The 18,892-nt window shown below is 35.1% G+C and overlaps 1 protein-coding gene across 18 annotated transcripts in view; it reads right to left on the reverse strand.

The window, feature by feature from the left end:
* CCDC102B (coiled-coil domain containing 102B) overlaps positions 1-18,892 on the reverse strand; it is a 164,207-nt gene that overhangs the window by 127,536 nt on the left and 17,779 nt on the right. For 10 of the 18 annotated variants that reach the window (XM_080578650.1, XM_080578657.1, XM_080578658.1 and 7 more), the window contains 3 exons: positions 11,459-12,079; positions 10,068-10,288; positions 6,933-7,041 (listed from right to left, as the gene is read on the reverse strand). In XM_080578650.1, the coding sequence (XP_080434776.1) occupies positions 6,933-7,041; positions 10,068-10,288; positions 11,459-12,064 (936 nt within the window). In that variant the 5' untranslated portion in view covers positions 12,065-12,079. Of the gene's footprint in view, positions 277-2,475; positions 4,381-6,018; positions 6,764-6,932; positions 7,042-10,067; positions 10,289-11,458; positions 12,080-16,087; positions 16,249-18,892 lie in introns of those variants that run through there. The other 8 variants (XR_013945977.1, XM_080578649.1, XM_080578647.1 and 5 more) reach the window with 6 other exon arrangements.

Genomic DNA, 18,892 nt, shown 5'->3' on the forward strand with positions numbered 1-18,892 from the left:
GATTATCAGAGCATCAGTATTTCTAATTTATGTATATCCTAAGTGAATGAAAATAGCAACTACAGATAAGCAGCTTTTCGTTTTTTTCATACTATAAGGTAACGGCAGAATAAAGATGTCTAGAAAAAAAAGGTGGAAATAATGCAGAATTTCAGTTTAACAAGAACTAGCTGTTCCAAAAATGATGTTCCATTTTAAACATCATTTAAACGTCTAAGGTGAGATGTAGAAGGCTTGATTTGCCCAGAAGACTCACTTCAGTGGAATTTCTTCCACCTGGGAAAAAACAGGGAGGGTTATGGTCACATTTATCTTCAAAAAATAAAAATTAAAAAAAAAAATCACACCTAAGTAACAATATATAATTTGCCATAAGATACAGTGTAAAACATGTTTATATACCAAGCAAGAACAGAAGGCACTTTTCTTAAAATGTATTTATAGGGTTTTTGTGGTTGTAGTGTAAAATCAACAGCACTGGTGACTTACCTTCAACTCTGTGCAAAAAGTGGAAGAGCAATGGTGGATCCAGTTCCTGTATCCCAGTTTCCACCCAGTTCTAGAAATACCTCTGCCTAAAGATTCGGAATGCTAGCTTTGCTTGTATTCTTTTTCATCTAAGGGTATTTCTTTTGATATTGATGTTCCAATAGGCTTTAGGTACCGATTAGTGTAATTTTTGTCTCATATCCCACAAACTGAGCTATAATTTTCCCTCATTAATTACCAACACACTAGACAATCTAGAGTAAGAGTATTTTCTGTACATCAGCTAGCAGACAATGTTTTTAAACAACACAGAATTCACTGCCTATAGAGGCATTTGTAAGTATACAGTGCACACCAGTGGAATTTAGCAGTATATGCATGCTTTTCACTATTCACAGTATAATGCAAAATTGCTTTGTAAATATTCCATCTCATTTAACTTTTAAACCACCTGAAAAGGATGTCCTTCAGAAATGACAAAGGCAGCTATAAAATGCTGAGGAACACTAATAAAGTGTGTACACAAGAATGTTTTATTTTTTGTGTTATAAGATTAAATAAGAATTCTAAAAACTAAAACTTTAACAGTCTTGCTAACTATAATTCAGCGTTTACAAACACCTGGACAGCACACCAAGGATTTACACTGTTTTACAAGGAGCTCGAAGATCAAACTTAGTTACTCTTTTTGTGTCTTTCAGATCGTAAGGTTAGTTACTTGACATATAAGCTAAGTTGTATGTAACAAAACTGGATAGCCCATTTCCAGGGCTGAATACGGACATTCAGTTAGCAACATCATTGACTGCAAAATTTGTATGCTGTCCAAAGAACTTAAAGATTCTTAAAGATTAAAAAAAAAAAAAAGTTGTCAAATAAATATTAGTTTAAAAACAAATATATCTAAGGTTAATGGTTTTACAGACTTGATCTTTGCTTTTCTGTGGATTGTAAGGCAAACAAAATAATAATGCATATATAAAGTTACACTGAGCAAATGCTTCTCCCTTTTAGGAATAAGAAAGTTTTTTGCAGTTCTAAATATGTTAATTGCAACATATGTGAAAACTAAGGCAAATGAAATATTAAATTATTTACTATCCCACAAAGCTGTAAACTTTTCTAGAAGTAGAACTGAAGCTTCTTAACTAGACAGTACATAAAAACTATTTTGAGTAGCTAAGAAATATTAACACATAAATCTTTAAAATATGATCACATGGGCTGTGTATAGTGTAAAAAGCACATAAATGAGTCTCTTCAAAAGCCCAAAATGTATCTAATCATCTCTGAGACTGACAGCTTTGTTACGCCACAAGTTCGCAATAATTTGCAAGATAGGATCCAGATAGCTCAACACATTTTTCCTGCAATAAACAGAAATTGTAATGAAGAGGCACTCCACTTCCATTCCTCTTTTCTCTCCAGGAAAATATTTGGTGGACATAAATCTTAATTCACTGGTTCTCTAAAGAAAGCTGAGACAACTTTCACTAGCTAGCCAGCCACACAGGATAACATTTAAGCCCCCTTTGTAGCAAGGATGTAATCTTAAGAAGAGTAGTGAATTAGAAATTGGTTTGAAACTGTTATAAAGAAAGAATACTTGAAATTAAAGAAGGGCAGAGAAAGCTGAAAGAATGAGAACTTCTGTGTATCTGTATAGAAACAGACAAAATGGTGTGCTGCAAAAAGCACTCACTTGACTGTTTATAAATGAAGAAACTGTGCTGCCAAATATCAACCAAGATTTGAATAAGCTTCTCAGTGTAAATCTTAACTTCTTGTTTTACTATTTAGTGGGAGAGTAGAATTTTTACAACAGAAAAAGAAACAAGCAATTTCAACACTAAATGCAATGTCATGTCGATCCACAAAAATTATCTAATTTATGAAGCCAATGAGGCCAAGTTCAATGCTACAATCACACATGAAGCTATAGATAATGCTTGTAGTTACTATAAAAATAAATTAACACTTTACTACCTTTTTTAGTGAACTCAAGAAATTGAGAACTGATTTACACTTTCCAAGTGATGCAAAATTGATTAAAAAAAAAAAAAAAGATGATCATTGAGGTTTTCCATATTTAGTTTGTTTTCAGGTGAGTGGATACACATCTTTCAACAGAATATAATTATTTGGAATACTAATATTCTTGGCAGCTATGAAGTTTATAACATTGCACAAAATCTCACAGTTTTCCAAAAAGCTAGCAGAGCTAACTATTGCTAAAAATGGTTTAATTTGCAGTGGCACTGACACTGAAAATCTAAACATTCTTTTCCACATTCCCAGTGGAGCTGTCCGGTGATCTACCAAAGGACATAACAGAATAAGTTATTCATGACTCTGAGACCAAAAACTCTTGGTCAAGGACATGAAAATAATCCCAAAGCAATGATTAATGTTATTAATTTATAAATTTATTTGTGATTTAATATTGCATGTGTGTATATGAATCAGATTCCATGTTTATCTGCACTTTCCTTTATTTCCCTTCCAAATTACTCACTGTCAAGAACCTTGTATGGCTCTCCAATATCCACTTCTCAACAGTGACATTCACATACAAATCTTGTGTGTTGGGGATGTATACATTTCAATAAAGGAAGAAATTTCACTTAAAAAACAACAACAAGAACAAATATAATTTCATTGACATTTGTCACATTCATCCAGACTAATGCTCTCCTGTAATTTAAAAACATGTATGTCTTGTAAATCTCAGAAGACAAACAGAATGCTCAAAATAACACCTGTTAGCAATTAAAGCAAATCAGCATGTTCCTCAGATAAAAAGCAGAAACATGCATGTATGTTTGTACATGCACATAAATAAAAACTGGAAGCTATCAATTTCCAACTTCTTCTCAGCAAGCTTTTACTCCTTGTTGTTCCATTCCTGCTGACAGTGCCATAAAACATGAAGACCACATTTCTTAAACAAAACTATTAATTAAATCTGGATTTACTTCTGTTGTGCAAAAGTATGACAAGCAAAAATCATACTTAATGAGCAAACAGAAAATAAAGAACTAAAATCTGAAGGAACTCAAATATGACAGATGTTATTTTGTTGCTATGGATGCTCATCTATGAAAGAGGTTTCATTTACATATGCACCACCTTATAATTAGAACTTGGAATTTAATAAGCTGCTTGTGATCTTTCCCAGAATGTGAAAAGAAAATTAATTAATTTGCCTAGATTATTCTAAATCTGATATGTTAAATTTATAAGAAAATGTTAATTCTATGCTAAAATTTGGTTATATAGATATATTTTGAGTTTTGTTGGATTTAAAAGGTCCTATTTTTATGAAAGCTAAATCCAGAAAGATGCAACAAAAGTAATTGTTAGCCTTCTACTCATGGACTTATTTTGAAATGAACACTGCTTTTCTAACACCATCCCTATATACCCAGGCAATGTTCCTATATTTCTCCTTTGTAGCCTGAATTCCTGTATAGTGCTTTCTGACATCAGAACTCCACCATGAGTTCTCTGCTAAGCTAAATCTGTTTCCTGACACATCTACTTCTCCTAAGTTCTCCTGAGTATGTGGACAGACCTTTCCTGCACTTGGAAGATACTGTCCCTTGAGGCCTGCTGGTTTTGATGAACTCCTTTGTTTATCAGTCAGAGCTACCTCCCATGAGATCCCACCCACCACTTCCCTGACTAAGACAACCCTCTTCTTTCTTTAAGTTCAGGGTCTGTATGCTCTTACTACTTGTCTTTCTCACTTCCTTCAGGACCATAGGCTCTTATATTTCAAAGTCATTATTGACAATGACATTACTTACCATCACATCTCCAATTACTTTCCTCCATATTAGTTAACAGCAGATCCAGGTATATATTGCCACTGGTTGGTCCATCTAATACCTACAGCAAGGAATTATTTCTGAAATCCTCCAGAATCTGATTGCATTGCATCCAGCCGTGATGCCCTTCCATCAGTTGTACTGTCAGCCCCCATGAGAATCACATTCTGCAATTCAGAGACTTAGGTTCTTTAAAGACATATTCGCTTCCTCGTCAGGTGGTCTGTAACAAGCTCCCACCACAATCTCACCCTTACTGATCTCTCCTCTGATCCCAAGCCACAAGCTCTTAGCTCAACTATCACCATCAAACAGAAGATCTCGAAAGATTTGAGCTGTTTATAGATCTGAGTGCAACTTCCAACCCTTCACACTTCCCTTCCCTATCTTACCTGAAAAGCTTAAATCAGTCCTTCACAGCACTCCAGGTGTATGAACTTGGCAGAGTATCTTAATTGCTCCAACAATATTGTAGTTCTGTAATCACATACAGCTCTAACTCTTCCTGCTTGTTTCTGAGGATGTGTATTTCTATATCAATACTGGCAGGTGTCCCTTCACCTTGTTTTATCATTCCTGAAGCCTCTCTTGCTCCTATCAGCCTGTACCCTGAGCTTCCCACCCTTCACCACCACTTGTTCACTTAACTGTGGGTTGTGATCTCCTTCCCCCACCATTCTTTGTTCAAAACTCTGCTCACCACGCTAACCAGCTTGTTGAATCAAGGAAACAATACCTTGGCCCCACACAGTACCTAAGCCCAGAGCTATGTACTCATTCTCAATATGCCCTCTACAGTGCTGCTGGTGCCAATGTGGATGAGCAGCCAGAAATACTAGTCTAAGGACTGGACAGGCCTTGGAAATCTCTCCACATGTCCTGGATCAAAGTCCACAGCAAGCAACATAATAACCCTCAAAATGTCAAGTGTGAGACACAGAGTTTCTGTCTCCACAGGAGGGACTCTCCCACTACTGCCAGTTGCTGTTTCCTCCTCATATTAATGCATAGTTCAGGTTAAAGCTGGCTCTGCACATGGGAAGGAAGATTCTTTTGCAACAATAGAGGCAGAGAATGGAAAGACTGGGGAGTAGCTTCTCTGGAAATGTCCTTGGGTGTCCTGGTGGGCAGCAAACTTAATGTAAGCTAGCCATGTGCCCTGACAGCGAAGATGGATAAAAGCACCTTACGTGGTATTAGTAGTAACTGTACTGGGTCTGGCTGGGATGGAGTTAACTTTCCCTGCAGCAGCCCATACAGTGCTGTGCTCCACACCTGTAGCTAGAACAGCACTGGCATCATACCAGTGTTTTGTCTACTGCTGAGCAATACTGGCACCGTATCAGGACTCCCTGTAACCCCACCAGAGCCAGCTGGCTCAGGGTGGGCAAGAGGTGAGGAAGGAACATCACCAGGGCAGCTGACCTAAACCAACCAAAGGGAAATTCCATAACATATGATGTCGCACTCAGCAATAAAAGGTGGAAAAAGGAAGAGGGGAGGGGTGGGCTCTCGTGAAAAAGTCGGTCCTCCCAAACAACGTGCATTAAGGCCCTTCTTCAAGGAGGTCATCAAGCATCACTTGCTGGTGGGAAGCAGAGAGCAATTTCTTTCCTCTGCACTTCCACATGGCCTTTGCTTTTTTGTTGTTGTTGTTTGGTTGGTTGATTTTTTTGTTTGTTTTTTTTCCCCTTTTCCATTTTCCCTTTAGTTAAATTATTTAATAAATAATAATTTTCCCTTAATAATTATTTTTTCATTTAATTAAATTATCTTTATTTCAACCCATGAGTTGTTTCTTTCCTTTTCTTCTTCCCCTCCTCTTCTGAGGAGGGTGAGTGAGAGAGTGGTTGTGATGGAGCTCAGCCGCCTAGCAAGGTAAAACCACCACAGTAACACAGGCTGGCTGAGTGCTTACAGCACTTGTTAGACCACATGCAGAATACTGCAACCAGTTTGGGGATCCTTGCACAGGAAAATGTGGATGAACTGAAGCATGCTCAGAAGACCACAAAGACAGTTGCATACTGGAGCACTTGCTCTGCGATGAGAGGTCAAATGAGCACAGTTTGTTCAGCCTGGAGAAGAGAGGACTTCGGTGTGCCTCTCCTCTCTTTGATAATACCATTACTTACAGAGGGATTATCAAAGAGATGAAGCCAGGTCCTTCACAGTGGTGCAGACTGGGAGAACAACACACAACAAGCATATATTGGAACATGAGATGTTCTGATGATACCATCAGAAGCCAGAACCTTCTTCACCATAAGAAGAGTCTACCAGCGGGAAAGGCTGCCCAGAAAGGCTGTGCAGCCTCCAATCTTTGGAGACTTTCAAGACCTTACTGAACATAATCCTGAGCAGCCAGATCTGATCTCAGAGATGATCCAACTCTGGATCAGAGACCTCAATAGGTTCCTTCCAGCTTGAATTATTCTATGGTCCTGTGGTGAATACAGTTTAAAAAAAAAAAAAAAAAAAAAAAAAAGGATAAATAGTTGTTTATCATTTTTGTAAACCCTAAAAATGATTTTATTCTAAGTTACACATAGAAAATCTGAAGTCTCTGTTTTGTTTCTTATTCTACATTATAATAATGTATTGCTAGCATACCTGGTTCAGACTTTCCAGCTTAGATTGTCTTAGTTCTTCATATTTCCATTTCCAAAGAGATAATTCATTTGTTGTCCTTTCCACTTCTTTTTCCAGAAATACATTCATTCTGAAAGTGTTTTAAAAATCAGTATTACATTTTTTGAAAACAACAAAAGACAAATTATACTTAATTTTCTTTATATAGGTTCAGCTCTATTTTGCTGCCTTTTTCAACTGCATATTTGTGGGGTTTGTTTTCTGTTTGCTTGTTTGTTTTTAATTACAAACCTACCTACTATCACCATATAATTATTCTAAGAGATTTACCAAAAATAATAGCAGAGAAGAACAAACAAAGAAATCCAGTTGTATAAAATTCAAATTTTAAATTAAATAAAACTTTGGGCTCAACTGAAGAAAATAGGGAAATAGACTTCAATTAGTGATCTAGATTGCATAATATATGGTGAGATAGCAAAAATCCTCAGATAAAAGGTACTGTACCTATTATTTGGCTACAGGCAAAAGATTATTTTAAGTCTACACATATGTGGAAATATATACAGTATGTACAGAGTACTGAACAGAAATCCACAGGATCTACTTTAGATGTAAAAAGAAAAAGAAAAAATTAAAAAAGGGGTTAAAATGTGTTCCTTGGCTGTTTAAAAAATAATTGCTCTTGAAAGAATATGTTAGCCACATTTTGGAAATTTGGATTATTTAGCTCAGAGGGACTCATCTTCATTAAAGTGACAACTTTAAGGATTTGCCTCTGGAACGTTATTTGAGCATGTCCATTCCTACATTCAGGAAAATATTTAGGCTGTGATTCACAAAGAATGAATGATGGTTCCTTGGAGAAAGGTATTGCATTACTGAAACGCTGAAGTTTGATTTTGATTTTTACCTGTCTTCAAAACACTTACATTATTTTCAACCATTCAGTAGATAATGTAAGAAATATGAAGCAGCAGAGGCACTATAGGTGTTCTTGTCTTTGAGACCAGATAAAAACTCATTTCTGTGTCCACAGTAAAGACTATTAGCCAAGTTCCAAAGATAAGAATGAACTTATCATAACTTACATGTTTTACACCTATTTCTAATTTATACCTATTTATAATTTATGCTTTCATAATTTCATTTAAAATTTGTGTAGCATGTGTACATCATTTTGCAATAGTCTAGGAAAATAGAATTTGGACCACAACTAAAAACAGAAAAAAAAAATCTTAATTGCAAATAAAATCTTTTAAATTATATTTCTAATATTTTTAATGAAATACTGTCACAGTTTATAATCCCTGAATATTCAATTGGCTATAAACAGCAATGCAGGAATAAAATATAGAAGTCAGGACTCTGAAGAAATCTAAAATATGAAAAATAGTAAAGCCATAGAAGCACTATTATGTTGGGAGATGAAAATTTTACATTATATACATAATACAAAACTAGAGGGATGCAGGGTGATGAGAAAAGAGAAAGATATTGAAACAGTGAAAAAAGAAAATTCAACTAGCAATAAAATAAATGTATGTCACAGTAGCTATTTTCTATTCTGTGGCTAATGGAATTTGTAAACCTTTTGACAGAAAGTATTTTTGTCAGGTTGACTTTAACTACATTCTGAGAATATTTGGTTAACATCCATCTTTCACAGCAACATTGTTAACCTTAAGGAATTAAACCATAGTATATTTGATGAGATGTCTCTAGGGCATGTCTACGCAGCACACTGCAGGCCTGTGCAGAGGTGTGAGAGTTACCGCTGAGTAATCTGGCTCAGGGCCTAGAAGCAACGTTAGCTATGCCAATGAAGCAATTCACTTGAATGAACTATCTTCTTGTTGCCTCTGAATTTGCAACTGAAGTTAACATTCTTGAACCAGAACCATCTGAACTATTTATGGAGAGGTTAGTAAGGTAAGTAGAGACATGTCCAAACAGTAGCTCTGCATGACTCCATGAGCTGGTTTGAGTTTGGAGAGAATGTAGCTGCAATTCTGGAGCATTGTGGGGAAATATATATATATATATATATATATATATATATATATGCTGAATGGTCCTGTGCAGAATGAGCAAGATCATACTGGCTGCCAAGGTAACCTTTGGCCTAGTGGGTTCAAGCTGTCTATAAACCAAGCTTGCTTTTGATGCAGCGCAGCAGTGTCCTTGGCTTACTTTGATTGAGAAAACTGCTAAATTGTGAGGAAGATGTGAGAAAATACTTAAGCTAGAGCTATGCAAGATAAGTAAAAATGCAAATGGGTAAGAACACCGAGACAGTGATTACTAGCAGCTCCAGGATCCAGGACCAAAAAGTACTGACATGAAGTATAAATCTCTAAGAGAAAATCTGGGAATCTGAAGATGGCGACTCATCAAAATCATCCCATTCCCATGAGAAGTGGAGACTAATTCTTTGTGAGCTGGCAGATGATAGCTTGCCCAACAAAGACTCATAGGGCGTCTCAGAGACTGGTGACTATGTTAATAATGTTCCTAGTAACATTATTCCTAGGTATATATTGTGTGCATAGCCAAAAATAATTACTTCATACTTTCAGGTTGCATATATTCTGCTTACAGAACCTCTTTGTAAGCAGGAAATGTTGCCCAAGATGACCTAGGGAGGAAGTTGTTACACCAATGTCCACTATTATATAAAAATCACTGCTATGTAAGCAGGTACTGCCTGAGGTAGGTGGACTTTGAAATCAAAGTCTATGAAAATTTCCTCTTAAGCACGAGGCACTCCAATAAGTGAGTACAACAAACATTAGATATTATTTCATTGGTACCACGTTGCTGGTAAGTATGATTTTGTGATTAACTGTATATTCTTAACACTTCTATATGGAGAGCATCTTATGCAAATGACAAACAAGACAAAGAAAACAAGAAACACATACATAGTACTGTGAAATGTTTTCAAAACAGGGAAATATAGATTTTCAAAACCACTAATCAGTATATATATATATATTTCTGAATTATTTAAGGCAATTAATAAAGCATAGAAATATCTAGGAGAACATAATATGAGCTGTAAATGCAAAACAGCACCATATCTACTTCAGAAAATGTCTTTTAAAAATTATTTTTAAATAGAGATTTCCCCAAGGAGAACCCCCAAGCACTTACTCTCTTTCCTTCTGTAAGATTTTCTGTAACTCAGCCAAATGCAAATGCAAGACAGAAACATGTATTAAATCATTCTCTGATGTCGGGTCTATATTGTCCAGACTTTTTTTTCGTTCCTCCAAATAAATACTGGCAATTCCACAGGGAATGGAATCAGAGTGCTTTAGAGTTATTTTTTTATTTTGATTGCTTCTTAAAGAATCTTTGATTATTTCCACATCCTGAGAAAAGAGAAAAACATGACATTTCAGAAAACATAAATAAAAAGTCTAAACATAACTTCTGCAAGGCCTACCAAGGCTCTTCCAAACACTTAAACCATGGAGGGGGAAAAAGGGAATAAGTAACATCTTGTATACTTGCATAGGATACAATTAGAATGCTCTCTAATGCAAAAAAGTCATTCTGGTTGGAGTAATCACTGTTGTTTTGTGACACCTCACACTCTGTGAATGTGCGAGATGTTATGTATGCAAGATGTTTCTAATGTATCACTCCTCAACAAATAGGTTCCAGTTATCACTGGTTGGCTATAACTATGGTGAAGACAGAAACCTAGAACTTTTAGAAACAGAAACAGAATTTGTACGTACAGATAATATATTGAGAAATTCCACGTAAGAACTCTTAGACTTCTAATAAAAATCATGTTGAAGCAAGTGATGGACTTTAACAAGTTTTGTATAAGGACTAGTTACTTGCATAACATACCAATCTGTGTCCAATCCAGAAAGCAAAAGCACTATAATACCTGTTTTGAGGGTACACATTTTGCATGTAAACTCTAAGCAAAATTAAAAACAGGTAGAAAAAAATGACTAAAAAATAAAATACATTTGCATTAGGAAGACTGAACAATAGTTTTCTTCAGAAATACGCTTAATTTTTATAACCTCTCACCAATTGTGCTTAAAAGCTAATCACATTTTAGCATGGTACCAACAGTACTGTTTCATACCAGTCTATTCTTTTGAGATTTTAATTGCTCTCCTTACCAAATAAAAATCTTGCTACTTTGAAGAGGAATTTGATTCACCTCTTCCCTCATTTCAGAAATTCCAAGAAAGGAGAACTAAGTAATTTTATCTTAGATATCAGGAAAATACACTACTTTTTTTTTTTTTTTTGGACATAACAGTACACGAAATGTGAAGAATTCAGAGGTAACCTGATACCTTATAACATGCAAGATAGAACAAGAGATTATTGGAGGCAAGAGTCTGCCTCTTTTACTTATATGTTTAGCCACAGCTGAGGGATATGAATAGTTTTCCATGTTTCTCACGACCAAATCACATGGTATTTTGGTGAAAATGCTTGAAAAATTCCATTTCTACACACATCCATAATTTCCTTCTTCTTACTGAGCTACAAAAGTCCCCATTCTTTACCTTCTTTGTGTCTTCGGCCACAGGAATCTTGCTGGCTTTGCTCAGTTCTTTCACAGGTTCTTGTTCTGGAAATGTTAACTGGTTTAGGTCTTGTTTTATATGCGATATTTCTGAGCAACTGCATTCTGTTTTCCAAGTAGTTACATTTTCTAATTTTTCCTTCTCACTTACTAAATCTTGATTTAACTTTTTAAGCATACTCATTTCTTTTACAACATTGTCTAATTTTATTCTCAATTGCCTTGCTTCCTCTCGGGCTTTATTTCTTTCTGCTCTAACTTTGCTCCATTTCTCCCTCCAGTTAGCAGTACAATCTGACCACCAGCGCATGGTCTTCTCCATTTGTGCAGCTCTGGCTTTAACTTCTTCTAGTTCCCGAATTTTTACTGCTTCAAAAATTTCCAAATCGCTGTTGTAATTCATATGCATACATGTATAATTAGATGAATATGGATAGAAATGTTGAGATGGAAGATTTGAATTACACATATTGCCATCTGGTTGGCAAACTTCAGCTGATTTATAAGGTTGTCTTGGCTGGGTCCTAAAAACCTGCGTCTCTTCCATTATTTTCTGAACAGAGCCTATGTTCATGTTTTGATTCATAATCTAATTTCACTCCTAAAAAAGACAAAGATAATATTTTAGCTTTGCTCAATTAAATTATGTTTTATGAATAACCTCAAACAGTATTTTATTTTACTGTTATAATAATGATATAATCTTATTAATAATACTGTTAGGCATTTTAGCAGTATATTTCATTAAGAAATAGCTATGAAAATATATTTTATGTAACATTTTTGAGTACAGCATAAACAGACATACTTATTACTTGTTTAGGAATTGTTACCAAAGGAAATGTCATTTAATATGCTTTCAAAAATTTCTGAGTCTAAAAAAATTACGCAAAAACTGTCTTCTTTCAAGACAACATTAAATTGAATCAATATATATTTTAAATGTCTAGTAAGATGAAAGGATTTAGCTACAACTACAGTCACAGATTCATTTGCCTTCTTTCTCAAACTATGGAACTTCATACTAAGCAAAACTTACCTTGTAATTTATCTACATAAGCAAAAAAATACCAATTCACTTTTGGATTTTCTTTGTTTCACAAGAAAAAGGAAATCAAGAATCTTTATGGTGTGCTTTATTTTGCGATCTACATTCCAGAAACTGTCCAGAAAGTGTATTCACCTATTATTCTTGAAAGAATATCAATATCCTAACAGTAAATCTGGCTGCTCTCTTTCATTATTTATCCACTATTACTCATTTGCCCAGAGGAAAATCAACACCTCAGAAGTTGCTTTCCCATCCCATTGCTAAAACAATGATGATATGGACAAGCTGTAGTCACTTTTTTTTTTCCTCTTGGTTAAAATTAAATTAAATTAAATTAAATTAAAATCTTGCTATACCAATAGAAGATTAAATTGTTTAAAGTAAAAAAAATTTCTCTTATATTCCAACATCCATGTTTAATAAAAATCATGTTTATATGTTACAGTGATTAGCATTAACACCTGTATTTGAAATGTAGAAAATAAATGCAGTAAACAAAGCACTGAAGAGTAGACAGTTTTGACATTATGGTTCTTTCATGTTTCATTTCAGCTGGGTAGAAGTTTCTGAATTTTCTGGTTCCATTTTCTCACCTATTATCAACTTTTCAGTGCTTTCCAGGACACTTACTTGCCACTCATTAGGAGGTTCTGGAGAATTGTGGTAGATGACTACAGATATGAGAAAAGGAAAAACATGGAAATAGACTCCAGCTCCCTTCATCGTCACTGTCTGGTTAGCACCAGCAACCCACACAACAACACTACACAGCTGCATAACAGCCATTGCCAAAGCTTAATCAAGGTAGTGTCTTTTCCTTGTTGCCTGATCTCTTTCCGGAACTGTCATCTAAATAAACCTTACCCAAAACACAAAGATATCTCCACACATGATTTTGAAAGAGGCACGTTAGAGCCAAAATAATTAAATATTAAAATCTTACTGTAGTTTGTTACTTTAATTTTTGTTTTGTGGTAATGCCTTTTTTTTCCTAAAGTGTAGGAAGGAAGGAAGGAAGGAAGGAGGGAAGGGAAAACAAGAAAGAAAACAAGAAAGTAAGAAAGAAAGAAAGAGAAAAAAGAGAGGAAGAGAGAAAAATTTATTTAAAATGAAAATCATTTTTTATTTTTTTTAGTAGTGAAACAACTTCTTACATTTTTTGATTGTGACCAAGAACAATAGTATTTGCAGAGACATTCACTACTATGTTGATAATCGGTAATTTTTTTGGTTTTGTTTTAATGGATATTGCTAGTGGCTTTACAAATTCACTGGAAGAAGGAACAACTTGCAAAGTGTACCGTTTACAAATATTTACATATCTTAAAAGTTGGAGAATATATATATAAAAAAAATGGAAATCATTTAAATCATTTGCTTTGGCTGAAACTTCAGAAGTCTTGAGAAGAGAACAAAACCTTCAAGAATCAGAACAGCCTGTTGCTGTGGTTTCATTATTGGTTTAAGGCAATCTAACTGCAAACTGCTGCCAAACCATTGGCCTCATCCACTGACCATGAATTCTTGGCCATCCTCCACTGTGTTGGCTGAGACACTGTTCATCAGATCAGACTTGCCAGTCCAAGTTAAAACTGCTAATTTTTGAAGTTGACTTGTAGCTTAACTACTGTAGCTGAGTAGCTCCAAGACTTTAAAGAGTTTTGTGAAACACTGAAATGTGTCAGCACATTTCATTCTGGATAGCTGATGCTAACTTTGCACCTAAACGTCCAATAAATTAAGAGTCAAAAGAAATGACTCTTCCTCCAGAAAATACTAGTGGTGACTTAGTCTGAGATGGTAAGGAATACGAGATATTCATATGTGTTTTAACTTCCCTGTGTGCTTTTCAGAAAACCTAACCAAAACTGATTTTTAGAAATCCCCTGTAAGACTGTAGGAGGTAGAACAGTGTCTTAGCTTTTTATTTATTTATTTATTTATTATTATTAAAAGACACATATGTCAACATAATCCATTTCAGTGGCTGGCTGATGCCAGATAAAAACACAGATATTTTGAGTACTGTGTTCAGCTCTGGGGCCCACAGCACAAGAAGGACATGGACCTATTAGCATGAGTACAGAGGAGGGCCATAAGATTGATCAAAGGACTGGAACACCTCTCCTACAAAGACAGGAAAAGTTGGGGTTGTCCAGCTCGGAGAAGAGAAAGCTACTGAGAGACCTTATAGTGGCCTTCCACCTAAAGAGGCCCTACGGGAAAGCTGGGGAGGCACTGTGTCAGGGAGTGTAGTGGGTATACAAGGGGTAATGGCTTTAAACAAACAAACAAAAAAAATAGATTAGATATTAGGAAGAAATTATTTACTGTGCAGGCGGTGAGGCACTGAAACATGTTGTCCAGAGAAGCTCTGGATGACCCGTCTTTGGAAGTGTTCAAGGCCCCGTTGGATGAGGCTTTGGGCAACCTGGTCTAGAGCTACAGATTATACAGGTCTACAGATAATAATCTATAGATTATATAGGTCAATACCACAAACAATACAAAAGATGAAATTAGAATTCATACTGAATACAGCTTTCAGCATGGCTAATTTCTAGGAGAGAAATAAATAAAAGAAAAATATTTAGCCCTGTTACCCCATTATAAATAAAATAAATGTACATCCATTGTTGACTTCATAAAGATGTTGTGCTTATACTGGTTAAAAACTACTGTTTAATTGATATCTGACCATGCTATCTGACCAGCTCTTACACTGCTGCAGTAGACAGTAGGTCAATGACTAGAACAGCAAACCTTGACTTTAGCCTCCCTATTGACAGGGGGAAGTCAGCAAATCATTAATACATGCATATATTTTCCCATTTGTAAAATGAGGATAATTTACTGTTTGAAACAAACATTGAGAAGCATTGCCCAAAGAATTACATATTGTTATTGCTAGATGTCCATACGTTTTTCCTTTTCAAGTAGAATGACAGCACTGAAGGACCTAAACCAAAATTCTTGAACCCATAACTATTCTAGTGGAAATATGACTGAAATATTTTGATGTTTCACTATATAGAAACATATATAAACTTTCTTTGGTCAGGTAGCCTGTTTTCACCCTCTTATATGCACTAAATAATGATAATAATAATAAAAAATAGTAGCTTTCATTGCTTGGGACCAGATTGCCTTGTTCTGTCTCATTTGCACACAATACAGACAATCAAATATTATCACTGAAGCACAGAGGAAGACGTAAAGCCAAATTCTCAAAAATAAAAGAACAAAAAGTAACTAGAGGCCATGATTCACTAAAGACTTTTCAAATCTCATTTCATCTATTGGATTTCTCTCATGTAATTTAACTTATAAATTTTATCACTTAATAAAAACAGAAGCAGTGTACAGAAGTGCAACACTTATTTGAAGACTTTTAGATATATTTTTGGTTTAGTGAGCAAGGTGCAGTGCCCTATAATTTAACACTACATTTAAGACAGTAGAGAACAAGAGTATTTAGAATGTGGGAAGGGCAGTTCATGACTCAGTGTAATTTTATTAATTGTAATCAGGAAAAATGAATCTCGCTACCATACTTACTTTGTTAAATTTCCATTATATTTTATACTGAAGCATCCATAGGTCTTCTGGATGCAGGCCGTCTCTCAAAGTAAAAGGGTGTTTTTCCATTGACCTTAATGGAAGTAGGATTTTCTGCTTTGCATAATTGCTGAACTTCCATAACCAGTGTTAGTCAGCTCCTGAAAAGACAGCCCCCCCGTTCTCACACATGTTCAGTCTTACACTTTTTTTTGACTAGTTATTTTTTTCCTGTTAATGAAGTAATCAGATCAAACAGATGCAACATTTCTATCTAGTCATTTGTCAGCTTTATCAGTGCCCTCACATATTTCACAACAGACTTCATGAAACAGTATTTCCACAAAACACACGGTAGAGGTGGAAGGAAAGTTGGACTGTCCCTTTTGACAGCGTCATAGAATTGCGTTCAATCTATATAGATCACAGAATTATAGAAGTAATATCAAGGGAGTAAAAGGCAAGCAGGAATTTGTGATACGACCGACAAAAAAACAAAAAACAAAAACAGTGCTGGTTTTTTATTTTTATTTTGGAAAAAGAAAAAAAAAAAAGCTAAAGTGAGTTTTTGGCTGTCCACTTGCTTTTGTGGGAAACCACTATTGTGTATTGCGCAGATTCATTAAGGTAACTCTAGCTAGGAACATCAGCCTCTAAGAACATGGGGGATGAAAGCAAATGAACTACCCTTTAAAATGCCATACCTCATTGTAATGGCATTTCCAAACTTTTTTTTTTTTTAATGTAATGTTTGTTTTCTGCAGATATTTTTCACAAACATTTTCATTTAATCTGAAGACTAATAGCTTTCTGTGAGTGTTAAAAGATTAATAGTAGCAAGTATGGATATTTTTATGCAGCTAGTTTAATATCCTTGCTTGACTGTTGTAAACCAACTCTGATAAAAATAGCAATGTTCAGCTAAGACTTGAGCTTGTACCTATTTTAACAGAAATAGACTGAATATGAATCCTGAAAGGAAGCAAAGGTTTAAAATAAAAACCTGTTGATTATTAGTAAAGTGCCTGAAGTGATCAGAATCTCATGATTCCAGATCAGGATAGGCTTTTTTACACATCACGTCAATGGGATCTTTCATGTTACTAAACACAACTGCACTGACGAAATAAAAAGCAAAATGTTTAATTTAAGACAGTCATAATTCCCTGGTTGACAATGAATCCTTAGTCATCCTTGTAGCTGTCATGATACTTTCAAAAAATTTCCCTTCTCTGGTATATGACTGCTTCATAGAAAAATAATTCACAGTAAAACATTTCACATCTGCATTGAATTTTGGTTATATTTTATAGGTGACAGTTTTCAATCTGTTCCAGGGACAATCAAGAAAAAATTCTAAGGTGTATCTGAAGGATAATAAAGATAAGAAAGCATTCATTTTGTTACAGACGCAGACCTCTAAGCATCAAAAATTTGCTGAGTCTGATAATGGAGAAGAAAAAAAAATGCTGTCTGCAGCTAGTTTGAAAGTTTCCAGCTTGAGTTTGCAGCAGCAGACAAGCTAGCTCAGCATATGGAACTTCATGAGCATAATTTACTTAATAAAAGATAATTAGATGGAAAGATAAGATGAAGTTAGGGAAGTAGATGAAAGTGGGGATTTTCTGTCCTGTGAAATCTTCTGGTAGTTCCACCTGTTTAACAATTCAGGGATAAGAAGTAACACAGAGTCCCTTTTAGAGTAGTTTTCTTAACTAAATAATCTAATGTATGCACAACATATAGGAATCAACATTCATGTTATCATGTGAGTGGGGTGAGGACAGCATAAAGGAGTTAGAGAAAGAGATCTGATGGTTATAAGAGGGAAAAAAAAAGCATACAGATAATTGACAAACAAAACAAGGAATCTGTCTACACCATGTTTCATTATATTACAACCTTTGCTTATTTACCTAATGATCATAAACAATTGTAACGAAAAAGAACAGCTCTAGATTTATTATCCCAGGTTACTATTATGGACAAAGAGAAATGTAATAAATCTGCTAACACAGTTGACAAAATCACCAGAAGTGAAAAGAATTATTACACTTCCCTTGTTTTAATTCATGCTCATTGAAATCAGCTTTTCCAGTAAGTTCACTATCAGTATCTTGAGGATAGCATTTCAACGTTCCTCTTCTTACTGCATGACTTAATCTGTAGTTACATATCTCTTATGGCTTATGAAGGCTTCAGCCAAACTTTTTTTAAAGGGATCCCATATCTTAACAGAAAGTATCTGCTTCAGATGAAGCCAGTTAATTTTCTTTTGTCTAATCCATTAAAAATAATTAAAAAAAAAAGTCAAAACTGCATGTGTTCCTTTGTAAGTGCTACTGGAAAGTCAGAACTTCCCATGATATTGCTACAGCTGTTTAAAAACAATAATAATAAGAACAAAAGTAAATTTCATTTACTCCAGGAGCTGCAAAAATGTGTGAACTTATATCCATGTGGGGGAAAAAAAAAAAAATAAGATTTTTGTAAAAATCAGTCATAGCTTGGGAGTGTGATCATATTTGGGGCTTTTAGGTTGTTAGAGTTAGTTCTTTGGTTTAGCATGTTGTTTTCCCTACAATGGAAAAAAGGCTTGGAGGAGGTGGGTGGGGGAAACAGGAAGAACACTGACTGTTCCTCCCTGAAAACTTTGCTCTATATGCAGGGCTGCCAACTATGGAGCCATTAATTCATGAAAGGGGAATGTACATCGCCAGGTGACAAGTGACGGGACAAACAAAGAGAGTGTAAAGTGAGTTGGGACACCCATTGAATCCTCTCATCTGCCTACCTCTCTGCTGA

Source organism: Anser brachyrhynchus (assembly GCF_964034855.1).
Source record: "Anser brachyrhynchus genome assembly, chromosome: 2".
Classification (NCBI taxonomy): domain Eukaryota; kingdom Metazoa; phylum Chordata; class Aves; order Anseriformes; family Anatidae; genus Anser; species Anser brachyrhynchus.